At 41.0% G+C, this 21,870-nt stretch overlaps 1 protein-coding gene across 1 annotated transcript in view; it reads right to left on the bottom strand.

The window, feature by feature from the left end:
- Positions 1 to 21,870, bottom strand: part of LOC122699803 (fatty acid desaturase 2-like protein FADS2B) — a 59,062-nt gene extending 37,192 nt beyond the window's left edge. Inside the window, exons 1-2 of the mRNA XM_043912194.1 lie at positions 21,433 to 21,870; positions 2,750 to 2,860 (exon numbers count right to left, since the gene is read on the bottom strand). Coding sequence (XP_043768129.1) covers positions 2,750 to 2,860; positions 21,433 to 21,753 — 432 coding nt within the window. The 5' untranslated portion in view covers positions 21,754 to 21,870. The remainder of the gene's footprint in view (positions 1 to 2,749; positions 2,861 to 21,432) is intronic.

Genomic DNA, 21,870 nt, shown 5'->3' with positions numbered 1-21,870 from the left:
AAATACTACTCAGCCTTTTAAAAAGAATTCATTTGAATCAGTTCTAATGAGATGGATGAAACTGGAGCCCATTATGCAGAGTGGAGTAAGCCAGAAAGATAAAGAACATTACAGCATACTAACACATATATATGGAATTTAGAAAGATGGTAACGATAACCCTATATGCAAAACAGAAAAAGAGACACAGAAGTACAGAACAGACTTTTGACCTCTGTGGGAGAAGGTGAGGGTGGGATGTTTCAAAAGAACAGCATGTATATTATCTATGGTGAAACAGATCACCAGCCCAGGTTGGATGCATGAGACAAGTGCTCGGGCCTGGTGCACTGGGAAGACCCAGAGGAATCGGGTGGAGAGGGAGGTGGGAGGGGGGATCGGGATGGGGAATGCATGTAACTCTATGGCTGATTCATATCAATGTATGACAAAACCCACTGAAATGTTGTGAAGTAATTAGCCTCCAACTAATAAAAAATTAAAAATTAAAAAAAATAAATTAAAAGAAAAAAAAATCTGCTTCACTGACTACACTAATACTCCTCTGCGTTTACTGTTTCTTCTGATCCTTTGTGGATCACAACAAGCCATGAAAAATTCTTAACGAGATGGGAGTACTAGACCATCTTACCAGCCTCCGGAGAAACCTCTATGCACGACAAGAAGCAACAGTTTGAACGAGACTTGGAACAATGGACCGGTTCAAAATTGGGACAGGAGTACGTCAAGGCTGTATATTGTCACCCTGCTTATTTAATTTATATGCAGAGTACATCATGTGAAATGCTGTGCTGAATGAAGCAGAAGCTGAATAAGATTGCTGGGAGAAATATCAACAACTTCAGATAAGATCATACCACTCTGATGGCAGAAAGTGAAGAGGAACTAAAGAGCCTGTTGATGAAGGTGAAAGAGGAAGGTAAAAAATCTGGCTTCAAACTCAGCATTCAAAAAATGAAGATCATGACATTCAGTCCAATCACTTCATTCAAATAGATGGGGAGAAAATAGAAATAGTGACAGACTTTCTTTTCTTGGTCTCCAAAATTCACTGCAGCTGGTGACTTCAGCCATGAAATTAAAAGATGCTTGCTCCTTAGAAGGAAAGCAGTGAAAAACCTAGATAGCATATTAAAAAGCAGAGACATTAGTTTGCCCACAAAGGTCCATATAGTCAAATATATGGGTTTTCCAGTAGTCATGTATGGATGTGAGAGTTGGACATGAAAGAAGGCTGAGCCTCAAAGAATTATTGCTTTTGAACTGTGGTGTTGGAGAAAACTCTTTAGAGTCCCTTGGAAAGCAGGGAGATCAAACCTGTCAATCCTACAGGAAATTAACCCAGGATATTCATTGAAATGATTGATGGTTAAGCTGAAGCTCCAATACACTGGCCACCTGATGGAAGAACAGACTCATTGGAAAAGACCCTTGTGCCTGGAAAGCTTGAGGGCAGGAAGAGAAGAGGGATAGAGGATGAGATGTTTGGATGGCATCATGCTCTATGGACATGACTTTGCGCAAACTCTGGGAGATAGTGAGGGAACATGGAGGCCTGGCGTGCTGCAGTTCACAGGGTCGCAGAGTCAGACGTGACTTACTGACCGAACAACAGCATCTCGGCTCCTACACCTTGTCATAGGAACCGGGCTCTGTGTCCAGGCTGTCTGCCTGAGGGCACACTCATCTCAGTAAAGTGCATTGCTTCCTGACACACAGCCTTGAGGGATGCACATGGGCCTAAGGAGTCAGCCTAAGTATGCATCTTGGGCCTGCATGTAACCAGTCCTCTTTCCTCAGATTCCTCCTATCCCCTTGTGAGTTTGTTTCATTTCTTTTTTTGTTTCTTTGTTTCTTCATTTCTTAAAGTGGAAATATAATTCTTTTTCTTTCTGCCTCACAGTGATATCTGGATCACCACTTTGTACAAAGTATTTCAAAAGAATGGTACAATTGTAAGCTGTTTTAAAACATGAAGAGCAAAAAAAAAAAAAAAATGCAGTGCTTAATATTAGTTAAATCCCTTTAAGCTTTATGTGCAATCATTCTAGTGAATTCTAGTTTTATGGAGGCCCTGCCCTCTGAAGACAGTTTTTCAGTCAACCAAATCCTTGGTGAAAGAAAAGTGGTGCTTTTCGTGGGGAATACCCAAAGGTTTGGAGCCAGAAAGAGGTGAACTGGAGTTCCCGTTCTTTGCTTTTCAGAAGGTAGTTTATTCTCCTGGAACTGTAATTTCTTCCATTGTAAAAAGAACTCTAGTTAGGATATAGTCACATCATTGATTCAAAGGCTATTTATGGAATTCCTACTACAAGTCCAATCCTGTGCCAGTAGGTACTGAGGACACATAATCTCTGCTCTCATGGATACTGGTTTAACAGGGAATATCAAAAAATATAAGCAGTCATGGAAAAAGAAAATTATGTGTAAGTTCGAGGCAAGAAGTAGGTAGTTCAGTTCAGTCACTCAATCGTGTCCGACTGTTTGCGATCCCATGAATCGTAGGTTAGACACATTGAATTACTGTTTGGCAGAGGGCCAAGCATTCCATTCCTTTGTTTCTCACAGGTTTAGCAATTCTGAGGATCTCAGAAAGATTATTATGAAATATTTGGAATCCTCTCATTTATGCTATCGCAGGCCCTCCCAGACATGATGGCTGGTTTCCCACATAAAATGATAAATTGGCCCTGAAATATACCCCATCCCCATCCCTCTGTATACTCTTGAGTCCTGAGACCTCACTCACATTTTTGTTTCTCTCCTGATTGGGCTCTTCTTGAGCAAGCTCTCCAATGAACAGTGGTTTAAGGTACAATCGCACAATGTCAGGGTCAGGATGCATGGCTCTGAAGACGTCCTGTGAATCAGAGAGAACTGTTAGAGGCTTAAAAAAGACCTGCTTACACACAGATATCTCCCCTTTCTTACTTCGCTCTGTACCGACCTTAGCAATCAGCACAGGCTATATTATAGAGCACTTACTTCTAACTCTAGGTTGACACTTCAAGTTCATTGATCAGAATTGCCCTTGAAATTCCTCTATGAAAGCCTCACAGTGGTGATCCACCCACTGAGTGCATGGCTTACTAGGCAAGTCCTGGGTAGAAAGTTGATCCCCAAGCATTGGAAGAGATCATTGTTTATTTGATTGAGCACCAGAAGAAGTATTTGGCTTTGAGATTATGGGCTATGGCAAGTCTTTAGAGTCAAACCTCAGGCTTGGTGTGGAAGTTGCCCACATTATTTGGGGCATGCAGCAACCAAGACTGCCTATGCAAATCACATTTATCAGAGTTCCCCTTTTACTACTTGGCCTAGGACCAGAGGACAGAGGTTCTTGCATTAAGTTATTTCCAAGTAAAGACAAGTTAAAGTTGATGATGATAACAAACGTCTAAGAGAGCATGGGAGCAAAGCTCTCAAATCCTTAGTTTTCTAAAGTAGCACTTTCTTGGCTAAGTTTATCACTGAAGAAGCCTTAGCACTCTTAAAAAAAAAATAGCATTCTCTGTAGGGGCTTGAAATAGGCACAAAATAGAGCTGACCCACTATATTTTTCCAGATCCATTCCCATTTTAAGTAGTAACTCCAAGTGGCTATGAGAAGCAGTGTTGGTTCCCATGTCCTGCTTAAGTTTGGAAATAAGAGACAGTCTTTTTTATTTTTTCCTGCGGGGATTTAAACTGCTCTTGGGGGGGAAGGAGGCTTCTCCAAGAGAAAGATAATGGACTTCTTGCTATTATGGCTTTGAGAATAGGAAGGATTTAGTATGAAGAAAAATAACCAAGGTTTGAATTTGAATGTGCGGAATCCATACACAATACTTTGGAGTGGTGGTGTTGCATAGTGCTGATCAAGAAACCGGATCCCCGAGCAGCCTTCCTCCACCCAAGTTCAGTACTTGCTGTGTAATTGTGGACAAGTCTCTTAACCAGTCCATGCTCCTGTTTTCTCTTCCCTAACATGGGAGTGACTGTAATAGGTACTCAGTATATAAAGTTATTATAGAAATTAAGTGAATTGATTAGAATCTGAGTGGCTTATAGTAAATTCTCAGACATATTAGTTCTCTTTCCTATGTGTATACCTCTGGGCTTCCTTGGTGGCTCAGATGGTAAAGAATCTGCCTGCAATACAGGAGAGCCCTGTTAGATCCCTGGGTTGGGAAGATCACCTGGAGAAGGGAAAGGCTACCCATTCCAGTATTCTTGCCTGCAGAATTCCATGGACAGAGGAGCTGGCGGACTACAGTCCATGGCATTGCAGAGTTGAACATGACTGAATGACTAAGACACACAGGGATAAGAGCTACCTGCCTTCCTTCTCTTCAATAAAATATAACAGTTTGGAGATTTTCTTTCCATACTCCATTCGGAGTGAGCTCTGAATTGTTTTAGTTAATACAATGAACCCTCCATCATCAAAATCTAAAGTGATTTTAGATATATGTAGAACTACATGCAAGCCTACACATACAGCATTTTCATATGTGTAGGCTTGTATGATGTATGTATATACATATATATATATATATATATATATATATATATATATGGTTATTCAGAGAGGTGCAATATCAACTCTTTAGACTCACTTTTCTAGATTGACTGATGTAAGAAGGGATTTGTATCTGTTAGAACCAGTACAGGCTCTACTCTTCATTCTGCCTTTGTACACTTTCTCTGACCCCCTCGGGAAATGCTGCTTTCAAAGATGTGTTTTCATGTCACATGCAATGACTCTAAAGTTAGTTTACCTAACAGGATGAGAGTTATTCGGTGATTACCAATGTGACTAAACGTTTCAGGGTGGCCCATATTGAAAAATCATGTTCTGCCTTTGTTAAGGAACAGATGAGGGTGAGAAACACTCTGAGGGATCAAGATCAGAGTGTAGAGGAGGGTGAGGCCCTGGATTTGCATCTCACTCTGAGCAGTCATCCGGAGCCCTGGAACAGTGTGCTGATGCTAATGTTCCTCTGGGTTCACTGTTTCTTCTGATCTTCAGCAAGATTCACAGGTCAGTACTGTGACAACAGAGACTGAAGACCCACAGAGTTTTCCAGAAGAGTAAGAACTGCCCTGCTGTGTGGAACTCTTTTCATTGTATTAATGGGCAGCACAAAAGTGGCTTAGGCAGTCTTAGAATATTCAATTAGAAGGAATTGCCTATTAGAGTCTAGATACAGAGTAAGTTGTGAGATTTCCTTCTCAAAAGACCTTCATAATAGAGTTTTTTCTTTTTTCTTTTTTTTTAAATTAACATTATTTGGCAAGTATGCTGCTCCTGAAGAAAGTCTGGGGTAAGTGAAGGGGAGAGGGAGTAACACCATTTTTTTTTAGTATATCCTATGTACAAGGTACTCTATGGGCCAACTCAGCATCATCAACTTAGTTCTGTGAATTTCCATCATTTTGTTATACATATAAAGACTCCAAATCTCAGGACATTTCCACAGTAAGTGGGAGAGACAGGATTTGAACTCAAGTCTATGTGGCTTTAAAGCCATGAAGCCATAATGTCCATTCCAGCCTTAACATGAACAGTTATTTTCCTGAAAGAAGGGTGATACAAGATTGTTTTGGGAGGATATTAAGACCAGTACATGCATGCTAGGCAGTTAGTAAAGGTGTTTCCCACCTTAGGTTTTAATCACGTGCATCACTTTGTCTGTGGCCCCAACCTACTTCTCCAGGTTTGCCTCTCACCATACCCTTCAGGCCTCATCCTGTCCAGTGTAAGTCTCCCTGTTCAATAAACATTCCATGGCCCTGTGTAGTTCTGAAGCTTTGTGATACATACGGCTCCCTTTGCCTTGACTAGTTTCCTCCATTTTTTCAACTTAAAAGTTCCTTCTCACTGTTGAACATCCAGAAGAACTATGCCTTCTTAACATAGTCAGGAAAGTTATTTATGATCTCTTCTGGGCTCCCATGACACTGTGTTCCTAAGACTTTTCAAATGATGTTGCAGTGAACCTGTGTATTCACAAAGGCCTTCTCTAGTGGCTTTTGACTTTTTTGAAGACTGAGACCATGCACTATTGATTAAATTATACCTGATGTTTCTTGCTGTGCCTGGAATGTGGCATGTGATCAAGAGATGTCTCATGAATAAAGGAAAGGGTGAATGAATAGAGCAGTATATGATTTCTGTAACAAGGAGAAAGTTGAGAAGTACTGAGTTCAAGGATATGGGTCTTAAGCACTGCTGTCTCTTCCCCGCTCTCAGCATCTCTATTTTCTGACCTCTTAACTACTTTATACTCTCTCATTTTCCTCTGTTATCTTTTGATTCACCTCTCAACCATCATCTCTATTTCCTAACCTATTCATAAATTTACACTGTAGCTCCTCTTAAGACTGATTCTTTCCCAAACAGTATCAACGCAGTGGAAAGATGTGATTATCTTTGCTTTCACAAGTGACTTTGGAAATCCTGCTGATTTTTTGCTGTTATTTAATGGGGGATGGATAGCTGTCCTTTATTGGAAGAGCAGTATGATCCCTACTGGGAGAGACAAGTATGTGAAGTGAGAAGGCCTAAGAAGGATCATGCCCTTACAATTTACCTACTGTATACAGGCTGTGCCCTGCATCAAGGCACTTGGCCTAGAGGGCACATGTGGGTTGAAATCCAGGAGACACTCTATTTGCCAAATCTTGTTCTGCAATCAACCAAAGTGTGTGCCTATAAAATTTACACCAAAATACAGCTTAGGGAGCAGCGCAGTGTGTGGTTTATATTGGGAAAATTGCTTAATCACTCAAGATTCAGTTTGTTTTCTAACTTTGGATACTGCTTAGTCTGTTCCATGGGCTCATTTACTCCCTCACTCATTTGTTCAGTCATTATAAAACCTTGCTGAAGTGTTAGCTTAGCATCAAAGAGCTTAAGCTTTGGAATCAGATGCCATTAAATGATGATATTTTCATATTATTATTATTTGGTTCATCTGAATTGGGTTGAAATTTCCGCATATTCAGAAAAAATAATTTTAAAAAAACACCCATAGTGAATATATGTACATAGTCACAAAATCAATGTAACTAGAACATAGATTTTGATTTACTTATTTCAAAAAGCTCACCAGGGGACTTCCCTGTCAGTCTGGTGATTAAGACTCAATTCTTCCAATGGAGGGGTGTGGGTTCAATCCTTGTTGGGCAACTAAGGTCCCCCATGCCTTGCAGCACAGTCAAAAAAAAAAAAAAAAACAAACAAACAAAAAAAAACCTCACCAGAATATTCAATACCCAACCGTGGACACCCATTCCTACATCTTTGGGTAATTGCTTTCCTGGTTCCTTCTGAGATCTCACCTGTTTCAAGGCAAGTGCTAAATCAAGGTCACTCATATTTCTGGGAGATCACCAGTTTTGCTGAGTTTATGGGGAGAATATACTCTTTACTTTGTTCTGGAAAAGAGCCACTTTGGAGTGGAGAATGTTTACATGAAGTCACCAAGATTCCCCTCCATCCACAGGGATAAACAGAGGGCTATTTTTTGCCATAACTCACTCTATTATTTGAGACCTTTCATTATTTGAGATTTTTTTCCTGTGATATATTTACCGAGCTCCAGGCCAGATTCTCTCTCTCTCCAGTGTCCCCACCAAACCTGTTCATCTTCCTGGCTTCATTACCTCATAAGGGCAACTGCCACCCACTTACCTACATAAGTCATCCATCAGGCAGTTTAGACTCCTTACTCCTGCTTACTTACCCAGCCGCTTATCCCCTATTATAAATTATGTCTCCTGGTTATCCATCCTCTCTTCTTCATTTCTGTTGCCAGTGCCTTATTCAGGACTTCTGCATGTTCCGTGGACTCCTTCCTTTGTTTTGACTCTTAAATTTTTTTTTTAATATGGAACCATACCCTATTGACAATTCTGTGATAATTTCAGGCAGACAGAAAAGGGACTCAGCCAGACAGATACCTGTATCCATTCTGCCTTGACTAACTCTTCTTGATCTTCAACCTTTACGTAACCTCCAGGCTGGCGTTTGAAAAAGAGTCCGTCTTCATTGCCGTTATCACCCATTAGCACTTTAACTGCACTTGTCTCTTTAATATCGTACCTATTTTTCAACTTGAACCATCATTCAAATGAGAATCAAATTAAAATTTAATTTTAAAGTAAAAAAAAATGTTGACAGCCCACAAAAATGCAGTTATTACTGATGACAACTTTCCTTTTATAAACAGCTCAGAATCCTGGTTGATTTCCTTGTAGGATTGGAAGTAGGGAGGGATGTTGGGCTAGAGAAATCTTATTACCTGCACTGGGAGGAAAGGAAGACCTACAGTGATGGTAAAATCCAGAGTCCTTTGCCCAGAGTTCTCCCCCTTCTCCTTCTCTTGTCTTTTTCTTTACCTCCCACACCCTTCATCCTCTCTTCCTCCTTCCCCTCTTCTCATCCTCAAGCCATCATATTGACCAGGATTGTGCTAAGCAAAGGATGTGGCCAAGCCGGGACACCTATTCTGCTGGTGCTTACTCACGCTGTGAACCTGATCTGTATCCCACCTCTGTACACATCCTCTCTTCCCCTGCCCCAGCCTTGCCTCTATTGATTCCACATGACTGACTCTTTTGGACCTGCAAGCAGCTCTATCCTCTTCCACCTTGCAGTCCCCCAAATAGATGAAATAAATTTTGCTATATTTCCTCTAGGCTTTTGTCATCTCTTTCCTGTCATATTCGATTGTTATTCTGATGAAGTGTTTGAGTTTCTCAGTGTCCCTCTCAGAGCATGATGTTCAGGCATAAGAGGGTGGCTGATCATGCACATTGGATAATAACCCTGGCTTCTTTGTTCTGAACATGCTGCTCTTGTGCGCACCTCACAAGATTGTGTTTACGTCTTTTGTGGAGCCCAGAAATATTGTCAACTTACTTATATAAAACTTGGGACTTCCCAGGTGGCACTAGAAGTAAAAAACCCACCTGCCAAGGCAGGAGACATAAGAGATGCAGGTTCGATCCCTGGGTAGGGAAGATTCCCCTGGAGGAGGACAGGACAACCCACTCCAGTATTCTTTCCTGGAGAATCGCCAAGGACAGAGGAGCCTTGGGCTATAGTCCATAGGGTTGCCCAGAGTCAGACATGACTGAAATAACTAAGCACAACTTAGCATGCACCATGCTTCATATGGACATATTGTAATTTATATAATTAATTCTTCTTGTTGGACTTATAGGTTGTTTCTGACTTTTCATAGGTAAGCTTTTCCAGGTGAGGAAATCTAAGCCTTTATTTTATTTATTAGCATTGTGCATTAATTTCCAATCATACAATTTGAAAAAAATCAGATAAACAATACGTGCAATAACAGGAATTCATGTGCCTGTGCCTTGTATAATAGACTTACCCTCTTCCAACAACACAAGAGAAGACTCTACACATGGACATCACCAGATCGTCAACACCAAAATCAGATATATTATATTCTTTGCAGCCAGAGGTTGAGAAGCTCTATAGAGTCAGCAAAAGTAAGACCAGAAGGTGACTGTGGCTCAGATCATGAACTCCTTATTGCCAAATTCAGACTTAAATTGAAGAAAGTGGGGAAAACCACTAGATCTCTCTGGTATGACCTAAATCAAATCCCTTACAATTATACAGTGGAAGTGAGAAATAGATTCAAGGGCCTAGATCTGACAGATAGAATGCCTGATGAACTATAGATGGAGGTTCATGACATTGTACAGGAGAAAGGGAGCAAGAACATCCCCAAGGAAAAGAAATGCAAAAAAGCAAAATGGCTGTCTGAGGAGGCCTTACAAATAGCTGTGAAAAGAAGAGAAGTGAAAAGCAAAGGAAAAAAGGAGAGAAATACCCATTTGAATGCAGAGTTCCAAAGAATAGCAAGGAGAGATAAGAAAGCCTTCCTGAGAGATCAGTGCAAAGAAATAGAGGAAAATAATAGAATGGGAAAGACTAGAGATCTCTTCGAGAAAGTTAGAGATACCAAGGGAACATTTCATGCAAAGATGGGCTCAATAAAGGACAGGAATGGTATGGAACAAACAGAAGCAAAAAATATTAATAAAAGGTGGTAAGGATACATAGACGAACTATACAAAAAAGATCTTCACAACCCAGATAATCACAATGATGTGATCACTCACCAAGAGCCAGACATCCTGGAATGTGAAGTCAAGTGGGCCTTAGGAAGCATCACTATGAACAAAGCTAGTGGAGGTGATGGAATTCCAGTTAAGCTATTTCAAATCCTAAAAGATGATGCTGTGAAAGTGCTGCACTCAATATGCCAGCAAATTTGGAATGCTCAGGAGTGGCCACAGAACTGGAAAAGGTCAATTTTCATTCCAATCCCAAAGAAAGGCAATGCCAAAGAATGCTCAAACTACCGCACAACTGCACTCATCTCACAGGCTAGTAAATTAATGTTCAAAATTCTCCAAGTCAGGCTTCATTATTGCATGAACCGTGAATTTCCAGATGTTCAAGCTGGATTCAGAAATGGTATAGGGACCAGAGTCCAAATTGCAAACATCCACTGGATTATTGAAAAAGCAAGGGAGTTCCAGAAGAACATCTATTTCTGCCTTATTGACTATGCCAAAGCCTTTGACTGTGTGGATCACAAAAATATGTGGAAAATTCTGAAACAGTTGGGAATACCAGACCACCTGACCTGCCTCTTGTGAAACCTGTTTGCAGGTCAGGAAGCAACAGCTAGAACTGACCACGGAACAACAGACTGGGTCCAAATAGGAAAAGGAGTATGTCAAGGCTGTATATTGTCACCCTGCTTATTTAACTTATATGCAGAGTACGTCAGGAAAAACTCTGGGCTGGATGAAGTGCAAGCTGGAATCGAGATTGCTGGGAGAAATATCAATAACATCATATATGCGGATAACACCACCCTTATGGCAGAAAGTGAAGAAGAACTAAACAGCCTCCTGATGAAAGTGAAAGAGGAGAGTGAAAAAGTTGGCTTAAAGCGCAACATTCAGAAAATGAAGATCATGGCATCTGGTCCCATCAGTTCATGGCAAATAGATGGAGAAACATTGGAAACAGTGTCAGACTTTATTTGGGGGGCTCCAAAATCACTGCAGATGGTAACGGCAGCCATGAAATTAAAAGACACTTACTCCTTGGGAGAAAAGTTATGACCAAGCTAGAGAGCATATTAAAAAGCAGAGATGTTACTTTGCCAACGAAGGTCCGTCTACTCAAGGCCATGGTTTTTCCCCAGTATTCATGTATGGATGTGAGAGGTGGCCTATAAAGAAAGCTGAGTGCTGAAGAATTGATGCTTTTGAAATATGGTGTTGGAGAAGACTCTTTAGAGTTCCTTGGACTGCAAAGAGATCCAACCAGTCCTTCCTAAAGGAGATCGGTCCTGGGTGTTCATTGGAAGGACAATGTTGAAGCTGAAACTCCAATGCTTTTGCCATCCAATGCAAAGAGCTGACTCATTTGATAAGATCCTGATGCTAGGAAAGATTGTAGGTGGGAGGATAAGAAGATGACAGAGGATGAGGTGGTTGAATGGCATCACTGACTCAGTGGACATGAGTTTACTTAAACTCTGTGAGCTGGTGATGGACAGGCAGGCCTGTTGTGCTGCAGTCCATGGGATCACAAAGAGTTGGACACAAATGAGTGACTGTACTAGTTATAACTAGTTAGTTATAACTCTAGTAAAAATTCCTTGGAAGAAATGACAACTTATCTCAGAATACCTAAGTAATAATAGATGTCATTTTTGAATGTTTAATCTGTGCCAGGTATAAGAAGAAAACCTTTATTTTACCTCTGCTGACTTTGACAACTGAACTAAGATAGAAGTATCATTATGCCACTTTCTAGATAAAGGAGCTGAGGTTCCAAGGATTTCATCAAGGTTCTCAGGACATTCCTGGTAAGTGGTGGAGCCCAGATACAAACCACACCTCTTTCATTCCCAAATTTGTACTCTTACTCATTAGACTGGACACCTCAAAAAGTTTTAGAATGATTCACTGCATGAATGAATGAATGAGTGAGTGACCCTATGGAACAAATTACCTTGGTATCATTATATACTTTTCATGAGAAGGATGGAGGCTTGGCGAAGTTTCTATATAAATAAGGAAAGATGCCCCCCTCTGGGCAGGTGCAGCTATGGTCCAGGGCTTGTGCACAGACATCATATTTGGTGCACATTTGCCTTTCAGGGCACAGCCTGCAAACACTTTTTAGGCTGTAGGGAGACAGCATTTGACCTCAGGTTCTCTGACTTCATGGTCTTCCCTCCTTCCCTATAGAGCATGCCGTTCTCCACCACCTACTCCTCTGCTCCCAAAGAGTTGGCAACAAACAATCAGGACTTCTAAGCAGGTGGTAAACAGGAAATTTGAGTCACATCTCTGAGGCTATGGATGCTGTGATATGAATAACAATAGCTACGGCTTAATGAAAGGTGCATCTGGTATTATGCTAAACCCTTTACAAGCTTTTGTCTCATTTACCAGTTAGATGGGTAAGGTCGTTCCCACTATGCAGATGATGAAGCTGAGTTCCAGAGCATTTCAGGGACTTTCCCAGGCTTATATAACCAGTGCACCACACCTCAGGCTCCATGTACTCTGAGTGGCCATGGAATATCACGGTTGTCCCAATTCTCCTGGCACCCTTCCATTCTTCTCTAGCCATCATCCCCTGGAGACTTTTCTCTGAACATTCTGGATCTGCCTTCTAAAAGTGTGGGGCACATGACTGACCATGCTCAGGGTGTTCATCCTCAAGACACAAATCCTGAGGTGTTGTGGGTATTTTCCGATAAGGTTCAATTCTTCCTTGTTGACTAGAATTGGATGCAGAATCATGGTCTTTCTCTGACTTCTGGGAGATAAAACTCACCAGCAAAGTACAAATTCATCAGCTGAGCTGCTTGCTGCAAGCTACATCTACCAGTTATATTCAAGGTGGTTGAAGGTACATATTTTTCTAACATATCCTCTGAGCTGATTCTGTGACTTGTGTTAGAAAAGCATTGTCCATATTTTCTTTGTGTTGTGGAGATGAGATCTGTGGTATTTTTTCCTCTTTTTTGCCACTTTATTTTTTTAAGTGAAGTATAATTTCTTTACAGAATTTTGTGGTTTTCTGTCATACATCAACAAGTATTTTTTCCCTTTATTTTTGTTAATCTTTCCCCTGATTCTTGCACAAATGACTGTCACTTGGCTTCTTCTATCCTCAGCTCTCTGGCTTCCTAGGGTCTTCCTGACACATGTGAGACTCCCATCATGGGCCACAAGCTCATGCACACTTTCCCAGGAAAAGGTTGAGCTTTGTTTTAAAAATATCAGATCAGACCGGAGTGGTGGGGATGTGGAAGGGTCTGCTCAGAGAGGAATTCCTCTAACTGCAGAATCAAGATGCGAAGATGGTAGAAGACTCTGACCAGACAGAGAAGTTGAGAAATTGGGGGTAAATGAGAATTGGGGAAAGAAGATGTTGCTAGTGTCAAAAAACAAAATCTTTCCTTCTTTGCAAACTTGCTGTGTGCTTCTGTGCCAGAGCCTGCCGGCAAACGAACTGGTCAAGAACGCAATCACCAGAGTACCTAGGAAAAAGAAGACTCAGAAAGAAGACTCAGAAAGAGAAAGATGGGGTTGAGAGGGACGGAGTCCGCTTGCGTCTGACTCCGCCAACTTTATTGAAGAATACCACACCTATATATATGCTAACAGGAGTTACTAAGAATAGATCGAGGGTTTTGCATACGTGCAGAGCTACAGATGTTTTAAATTCCCACACTTAAGATCAGTAAAGCATTAATTACCCTAGCGCCCAACATGATTAAGATCATTAGAACATTAGATAGAAAACAGGCTTCATCAATAGAACATTAGATGGAAAACAGGTTTCAGGCATGATGAGCTTATCAGCACCAGAAAAACAGGCAAAAAGGTCACCGGTGTGTTTTTTCCCTGAAGGAGACAAATGCCAGTCTATACTTTAACAAGAAGGGGTGGCAGGACAAAGAGAGACCTTTTGATCTCTCTTAGAGCCGTAAGGGGCCTGTACATTCAGGCCGGCTCCCTGCAACTCCCCCTTTTCTTTAAACTATTGGCAAATATGTCTCCTTCAGGGGAACCCGTTGTGCCTGTAAATGAGAAAACATATCATCTCAGATATACATTGACAAATGCAGTGGCCAAAGGTTATTTCCACAAGCCCATCGGGTATTGTTAGGAGCTACTCATCTTATACCAGGATTATTGTTCCTAGTCTGACCTAGGCCACACAAAGGACTTATTAGTATTAAACGTCACATCTATCACAATTTTACATTTGTAGGTAGGTAACAGTGCCATATATTTCATCAGGTTTCCTGGGAGTGTTCGGTCTTCAAACGTTGGTATATGAGTCTTTTGCTCCCAGCAAATGTCGGCAGGGGTCAGTAGCTGTCCTTTTTCAGGGGTCATCCAGAAATATTCATCCCAAACTTGATGATAATCTCCTTCAAATCAATCAGGAGCACTGGGGGAAAGCTTGGTTAATTACTGCACATGCTAATGTAAGAACAATATAGGCCAGAGCAGATCGGGGTTGGGCAGTGTCAGTGGCCATCCCTCTCGCTTGTAAGATGAACTCCTGCATTTGCTGAGCTGTCGGGAATGCACCTCTCTGCTGTAGAGACAGCCGACTCACTTGCTGGTTCAGTGATCTTCTCTGTCTGGCGTACCAGCCTTTCCGGGAGCCAGCGCGGTGTTTCGGCATTCTGTGGAAAAACACATACATAACCCCTCCCCCAAATTAATACTGGATCCGGACCATGCCATGAATTGTCTAATGGGTCTTTCCATAATACCATTGGTTTCTTACTAGAGATTTGAGGGTCCCAAAATCTCTGGGCAGCTGAGTGTCCTTCTTTATCTAAAATTAAAAAATTTAAAATATATAAAGCATGATTAAGATAATTTCGAGGTAAAAGAGGGTAGAGCTCCCCCTTTTGTATTTTTTGTAGCTGCAATTTCAAGATCTGATTGGCGCGCTCGATGATGCCTTGGCCCTGGGGATTATATGGAATTCCTGTTTTTAAGGTAATAGAAAAGGAGGAACAAAAAGTCTTAAAAGCAGAGGAAATGTAACCGGGGCCATTGTCAGTTTTTATAATTTTTGGTGTACCTAAAATAGAGAAGGCATACAGACAATGTGAAATGGAATGTTTTGCAGCTTCGCCAGTTTGTAGGGAAGCCACAATATAACCTGAAAATGTGTCAATAGATACATGAACATATTTTAAGCGACCAAAGGAAGGAACATGAGTGACATCCATCTGCCAAAGGTGATTAGGTAAGAGTCCACGAGGATTGACACCTAGATGAGGGACTGGAAGAAACTGAGGACAAACAGAACAAGATTTAACAATCTGTCGGGCAGTTTCTCGAGGGATTTGAAATTGCAAACGAAGGGTATTGCTATTTTGATGATGTAAGGCATGTGATTGTTGTGCTGCATCTACCTGTGAAAGAAGGACTCGAGTATGAGAATCGGCTATTTGATTTCCCATAGATAAAGGTCCAGGAAGCCCGGTATGGGCGCGTAAATGCCCAAAAAAGCAAGGTGAGGCACGCTGTTGAAGAAGAGATTGAATTGAGCGCAGTAAATACTGAATATTAGAATTAGTAGTGGAAATGAAGGGAACAGTTTCTATATATTGTAAGGCATGAACAATATATTTACTATCCGTAAACAAATTAAAAGGCTGTAAGAGATATTGAGAACAGACTTTGTGAACCGCTGAAAGTTCGACTTCTTGAGCAGAGGTATATCCAGTCTGCCAGGAAAAAGAAGTATTATTAACCACAAAAGCAGCAATTCCATTAGAAGATCCATCAGTAAAAACAGTTAGTGCATTTTGGATAGGGGAATTGGAAACATTTTTGGGGATGATAAATGAATGTTGACTAGCAAAATGTAAAACTTTTTCAGGAGGTAAATAATTGATAATCTGTCCTGTAAAAGAATCAAAAGCCAAAGCCCATGAATCATTAAACTGAAAAAGCCATTCCTGTTATTCTTTAGTATAAGGCACATAAATGTAAGTAGGATCGGCCCCCAGCATTTCTCTGGAAAGACGTCTTCCTTTGGCTACAAGGAGGCTAATAAAATCAAAGAAAGGAGTAAGAACTTTTGAAGGCGATACAGGTAAATGGATCCAGTATAAAGGGGAATCTTGATATAACACTGCCGTTGGAGTATGTTTTGAGGGAAACACATATAATCCCCACGATCGAGAAAAGTCACAGTAGGTAGCAGAATGCTGAGAGAGGGCCTGTTCTAAGGCCAGAGCAGCTCGCCCCTCATCGTTTAGTGTTCTAGGGGAAGAAGGGTCAGTGGATCCTTTTAAAATATCAAACAAAGGCTTCAATTCTCCAGTGGTCAATTTTAGATAGGGACGGATCCAATTTATGTCCCCTAATAATTTCTGAAAGTCATTTAAAGTCTTCAGATTATCTTTTCGAATCTGAAGTTTCTGTGATCGAAAGGCTTCTCCCTCTAACCTAAACCCCAAATAAGAAAACGGCGGGGATCGTTGTATTTTTTCAGAAGCAATTTGCAATCCAAATTTAGTTAATTGAAGCAATAGTAAGTCATACGCTTGCAAAAGAATACCCTCCATACAATGAGCAAGTAAAATGTCATCCATATAATGAACCAAATAAACTTCAGGATAAGTCTTTCGAACGGGGTCAATTGCCTGATCAACAAATTTTTGACAAAGTGTAGGGCTGTTAGCCATGCCCTGTGGAAGGACTTTCCAATGATATCTTCGTGCAGGCTGTTTAAAATTTGTAGAGGGAATACTAAAAGCAAAGCGATGACAATTAGGATGTAGAAGTATCGTGTAAAAACAATCTTTTAAATCTATAATTATTTTATAGGTTGCACGTGGTATCCCAGCAGGTGAGGGCAAGCTGGGCTGGAGTGGTCCCATAACCACCATAGTTTCATTAACTTTGCGAAGGTCTTGTAACAACCTCCACCTGCCAGACTTCTTTTTAATAACAAATATGGGGGAATTCCAAGGGGAGTTAGATGGCTCAATATGTCCTAATTGCAACTGCTCCTGTATCAATTGCTCAGCTGCAGAAATTTTCTCTTTAGTCAGGGGCCACTGATTAACCCAGACAGGTTCATCAGATTTCCAACTGATTGGGTCTGCATGGATTACAGGAGAATCAGTAACCCCCATTAAAAACAACCTAATCCAGATCTAGAAGGTTTAGAAATAGACATAACTGGTTGGGTAATACCTTGATTATTTCTTCCTAGCCCCTGCTGGGGAAGTAACCCTTGATTCATCATCATCTCAGAAATAATCTGATTTGGAGCAAAAATATAAACCCCCATTTGTTGCATTACATCTCTTCCCCATAAATTAACCGGGAGATGAGGGAGAATGAAAGGTTGAAAATCTCCCTCATGTCCTTCAGAGTCTCTCCAATGTAGGATACTGCTGCTCTGCTGTGGATTTTGAGATTGTCCTATTCCCCATAACATGGAAAAGGCCTCCTGTTTGGGCCAATGCTGAGGCCAATGCTCTTCAGCTATAACTGAAACATCTGCACCAGTATCTAAGATCCCTGTAAATTTTTTATTTTCAATAAAAAGATCTAGTTTGGGACGCTCAGCAGAAATGGACTGTACCCAATATACGTCAGAAGAGCCAAAACCATCAGTCTTTCGTTCTCGTTTAGAAGCAGTTTTCCCCTCTAAATGAAGAGGTAGCAAAACCAATTGTGCTATTCGTTGATTGGTGGGAATGCTAATTATATTTGAAGGTGCATGGGCCATAATTTTAAGTTCCCCCGTGTAGTCTGCATCAATCACCCCTGGGGACACTGACAACCCTTTCATAGTCCAACTACTTCTACCAATAATTAGTCCTACAGTTCCTTTTGATAACGGCCCGAAAACTCCAGTTGGAATGGCTTGCATTCCCATATCAGGTGTTAATACTGTGTGGGTGGTGGCACACAAGTCCAATCCTGCGCTGCCTGGGGTGGCTCGGAAAAGGCTTTTAATGCCGGGTCGATTAGATTTGACTGAGGCTCGGTCTGAAGTGCCCCATAACATTGTTTTGGGGCCTGGGGCCGGCCCCTCACCCAGTTTCCCGACTGTGGAGGAAGAGGTTTGCCTTCTATATTCATTTTTGATCTACAGTCCCTGGGCCAATGTCTTCCTTTTTTGCATCTGGGACATACATCAGGATTCTTTGTACTATCTAAATTATTTTTCTTAGGACATTGGGCCATATGATGTCCCAGTTGTCCACATGAAAAGCAACTACAGGGAGGCCCTCCCTTTTTCAAACCACCCTTGTTCTTAATCTGTTGATATAAAATTTCCTTGATAGTTTTTCCCTGGATAGCAGCAGCCATAGACAATCCCTGAAGATAGGAAGGGCCAATATCAGCACAAACTCTTATATAATCTGTTAAACCCTTTTTTTCTATAAGGTCTCAAAGCAGCCTGGCAAGCAGCATTTGCATTTTCATATGCCATCTGTTTAGTTATAAGAGTGCCAGCTTCTTCATCTCCAATAATTTTAGACACAGCATCAAGTAACCGAGCGACGAAATCCTGATAAGGTTCATCAGGTCCTTGCCTAACTTTTGATAAATCTTCAGTCTTTCTATTTGAGGCAGGGAGTTTTTTCCACGCTTTTAGCGCCGCTTCATTAATCTGTGGGTAGGCTTGTTCAGGATAGTTTAACTGCTGATTAAGATCTCTAAATGGTCTTTCCTCCATTAACATGTCCAAAGGTAACAAGTCTAGTTGTTCTATGCTCTGAGATATGGATGTTAACATATCTTTAAGTTCAGAAAAAGGGGAGCCTTTATCTTTATTTTTGTGTTTAGTTACTATAAAGGCATCCCAATTTTTTTTATTGTACTCAAAAGCCTGCTCATCTAAGTCGTCCCGGTCTTCAGGGTAAAGTTCTGAATCAGAATCTTGCTCGGGAACAATAGTCTCATCATTATTTTTTCTAGGACCTGGGATTATTGGGGAATCATATATGTGCTCTGCTACCCTCTGGGGAGTATTCAAACATTTGGGTATTATAAGTTTTTCCGTTTAGACACTGAAACTCCTCTAGCTTTTAACATAGTTTTTAGAGTAGAAGCAAAGAACTGTCTACTATTATTTTGCCCCATGAGTTTTACTCTCAACTATACCCTCTCCACCCGTAATCATCCACAATACCTGTACTCGTAGATACTTTTTTACCTCATATATACCTTTCTACTTCCCGCGGGACAACTTTTTTTCTTCGGGTGGCTGTACGCTGGAATCCGTTCCCGTCCCTGTTCGGGCGCCACTATGCCGGAGCCTGCCGGCAAACGAACTGGTCAAGAACGCAATCACCAGAGTACCTAGGAAAAAGAAGACTCAGAAAGAAGACTCAGAAAGAGAAAGATGGGGTTGAGAGGGACGGAGTCCGCTTGCGTCTGACTCCGCCAACTTTATTGAAGAATACCACACCTATATATATGCTAACAGGAGTTACTAAGAATAGATCGAGGGTTTTGCATACGTGCAGAGCTACAGATGTTTTAAATTCCCACACTTAAGATCAGTAAAGCATTAATTACCCTAGCGCCCAACATGATTAAGATCATTAGAACATTAGATAGAAAACAGGCTTCATCAATAGAACATTAGATGGAAAACAGGTTTCAGGCATGATGAGCTTATCAGCACCAGAAAAACAGGCAAAAAGGTCACCGGTGTGTTTTTTCCCTGAAGGAGACAAATGCCAGTCTATACTTTAACAAGAAGGGGTGGCAGGACAAAGAGAGACCTTTTGATCTCTCTTAGAGCCGTAAGGGGCCTGTACATTCAGGCCGGCTCCCTGCACTTCTGTATTCTGTTTTTATCAGTCAGGCAACACAGAGCAGAGCTTCATGAATCAATATTTTTAATCCTATGCTTTGAAGCCAGTTGGAAAAATTATATACTAACATGAAAACAACAAGGGTAACATTAAAAAAAAAAAAAAAACTTCAAATTTCTACTCTATAATATGCTAATTTTCTGATCTTGAATTAGTTTATTTAACACCTTTTATTCTGCATTTTTTCATATTTATAATGTGGTGAAAGAGTTCCTAATTGGGCTAAAATCAACTTTCTTATAGAATATTTTAGAATGGATTTTTAAATGCATTTAAAGATTGAGAAACCTCCCTCTTCAATATTAAATGGAAATTTTATTTTTAAGATCAGCTGTAAAGGCTTTATAGTAAAAAAGGAACTATCTGATTTAAAAAATTGTCACTGTTATTTGTGTGCTCTGAGACACATTATTTTCATGTTTTAGTATTAGTTTTTTCCATCTTTAATATGGGAATACCATTCACTTTCCTGATGATGAGGTTTAAATGAGGTCATGCATTTGAATGTGTCTATGGTATTTTTGAGCTTCCCAAGTGGTGCTAATGGTAAGAACACTCCTGCCAATGCTCGAGAGGTAAGAGATACAGGTTCAATCCCTGGGTCAGGAAGATCCCCTGGAAAAGAGCATGGCAACACACTCCAGTATTCATGCCTGGAGAATCCCAAGGACAGAGGTGCCTGGCCGGATGTGGTCCATAGGGTCGCAAAGAGTTGGATGCAGCTGAAGCAACTTAACACACATGATGCATGGTATTTTAGGCATCCATTGAAAGTCTATTTTTTCAGCTATTTTGGTGGAGGAGAGTTATGAGGAAAAACAGTGAAGGAAAGTGGTTAAGACTGAAAGTTAAGAAAGATAAGTGTTTTGAATCTGAGATCTGATGCTGGGTGAAATTGGGACAGTCACCTGACCACTCTGATTTCAGTTACTTCTTCCATAAAAGTGGTTGTATTACCTGTATCACACTGAATGAACTACACGACAAAAAAGAACTCTACAAAGTCTAAAAGTCTGTGTCACTGTATGCCTTCAACATCGTTCAACATTTTGATGCTCGAGATGAATTGCTATTTCACGCACCCCAGTTGTAGGAGTCTGAGAAATTTCTACATGAGTGAAGACGATTTTTCCAGATTTTACTCACCTATTTGTAACTTTCTTCTTATAAGACAATGACTCCATTTCAAAACAAAACAAAACAAAAAAACATAATGCCAAGAACAAAAACCAAAACCTGAAATACACATAGTATCTACTGTCAGCACCTGAGCTCACCCTAAAACTAGTGTAAATAATAGCTAGACCTTGAGGCTTAATTAGCTTTTAATTTTTTGCGGGATTGGAATCCTGAAAAAATGGTTTGGGAGGAGATGAGTGATCATGGAGCTTGAACACATACTTGAAATGCTTTTGGAAAGACGGCCAAGGTTCCAGCCACCCAGAAGCTGGAAGAGAGAGAGAAAGGGCAGACTTTGAGTTCCTTACCGTGGCGTCCTCCCCAGCGTAGTGGCTGAGGACCTTGCGCCCACCGGGATGCCTGTCCGCCCAGCCAGTAACATCGTAGACCTTGCGATTGATCACCAGCCATTGGCCAGTCTCTTGATTGTGTCTCTGGATCTCCTGCCAGGTGTACATGTTGAGGCTTTTTCTGGGCAAGTCGCACTTGTCATTTACCTCCTGCCTTGCAGAGAACTTGGCTTTCCCACTTGCTCCTGGTTTCCTGTTTGCCTGTTGCCTCGCACCTAGGTACAGCTGGTTCTCATCTACAAGGCCCCCATTGCCCTCAGGCTTTTCTTCAAACGTCATTGTCTTTATACTTTTAGAATTTCTGGCTTGACACCTGGAATTTCTAATTCTCACCTGATTGAACTACGGAATGATCTTTTCGCTATCCTTTTATTCAATGAAGTAAGAAGCCTACAC

Source organism: Cervus elaphus, chromosome 1 (genome assembly GCF_910594005.1).
Source record: "Cervus elaphus chromosome 1, mCerEla1.1, whole genome shotgun sequence".
Lineage (NCBI taxonomy): Eukaryota > Metazoa > Chordata > Mammalia > Artiodactyla > Cervidae > Cervus > Cervus elaphus.
This window is presented reverse-complemented; position numbering and strand designations above follow the sequence as displayed.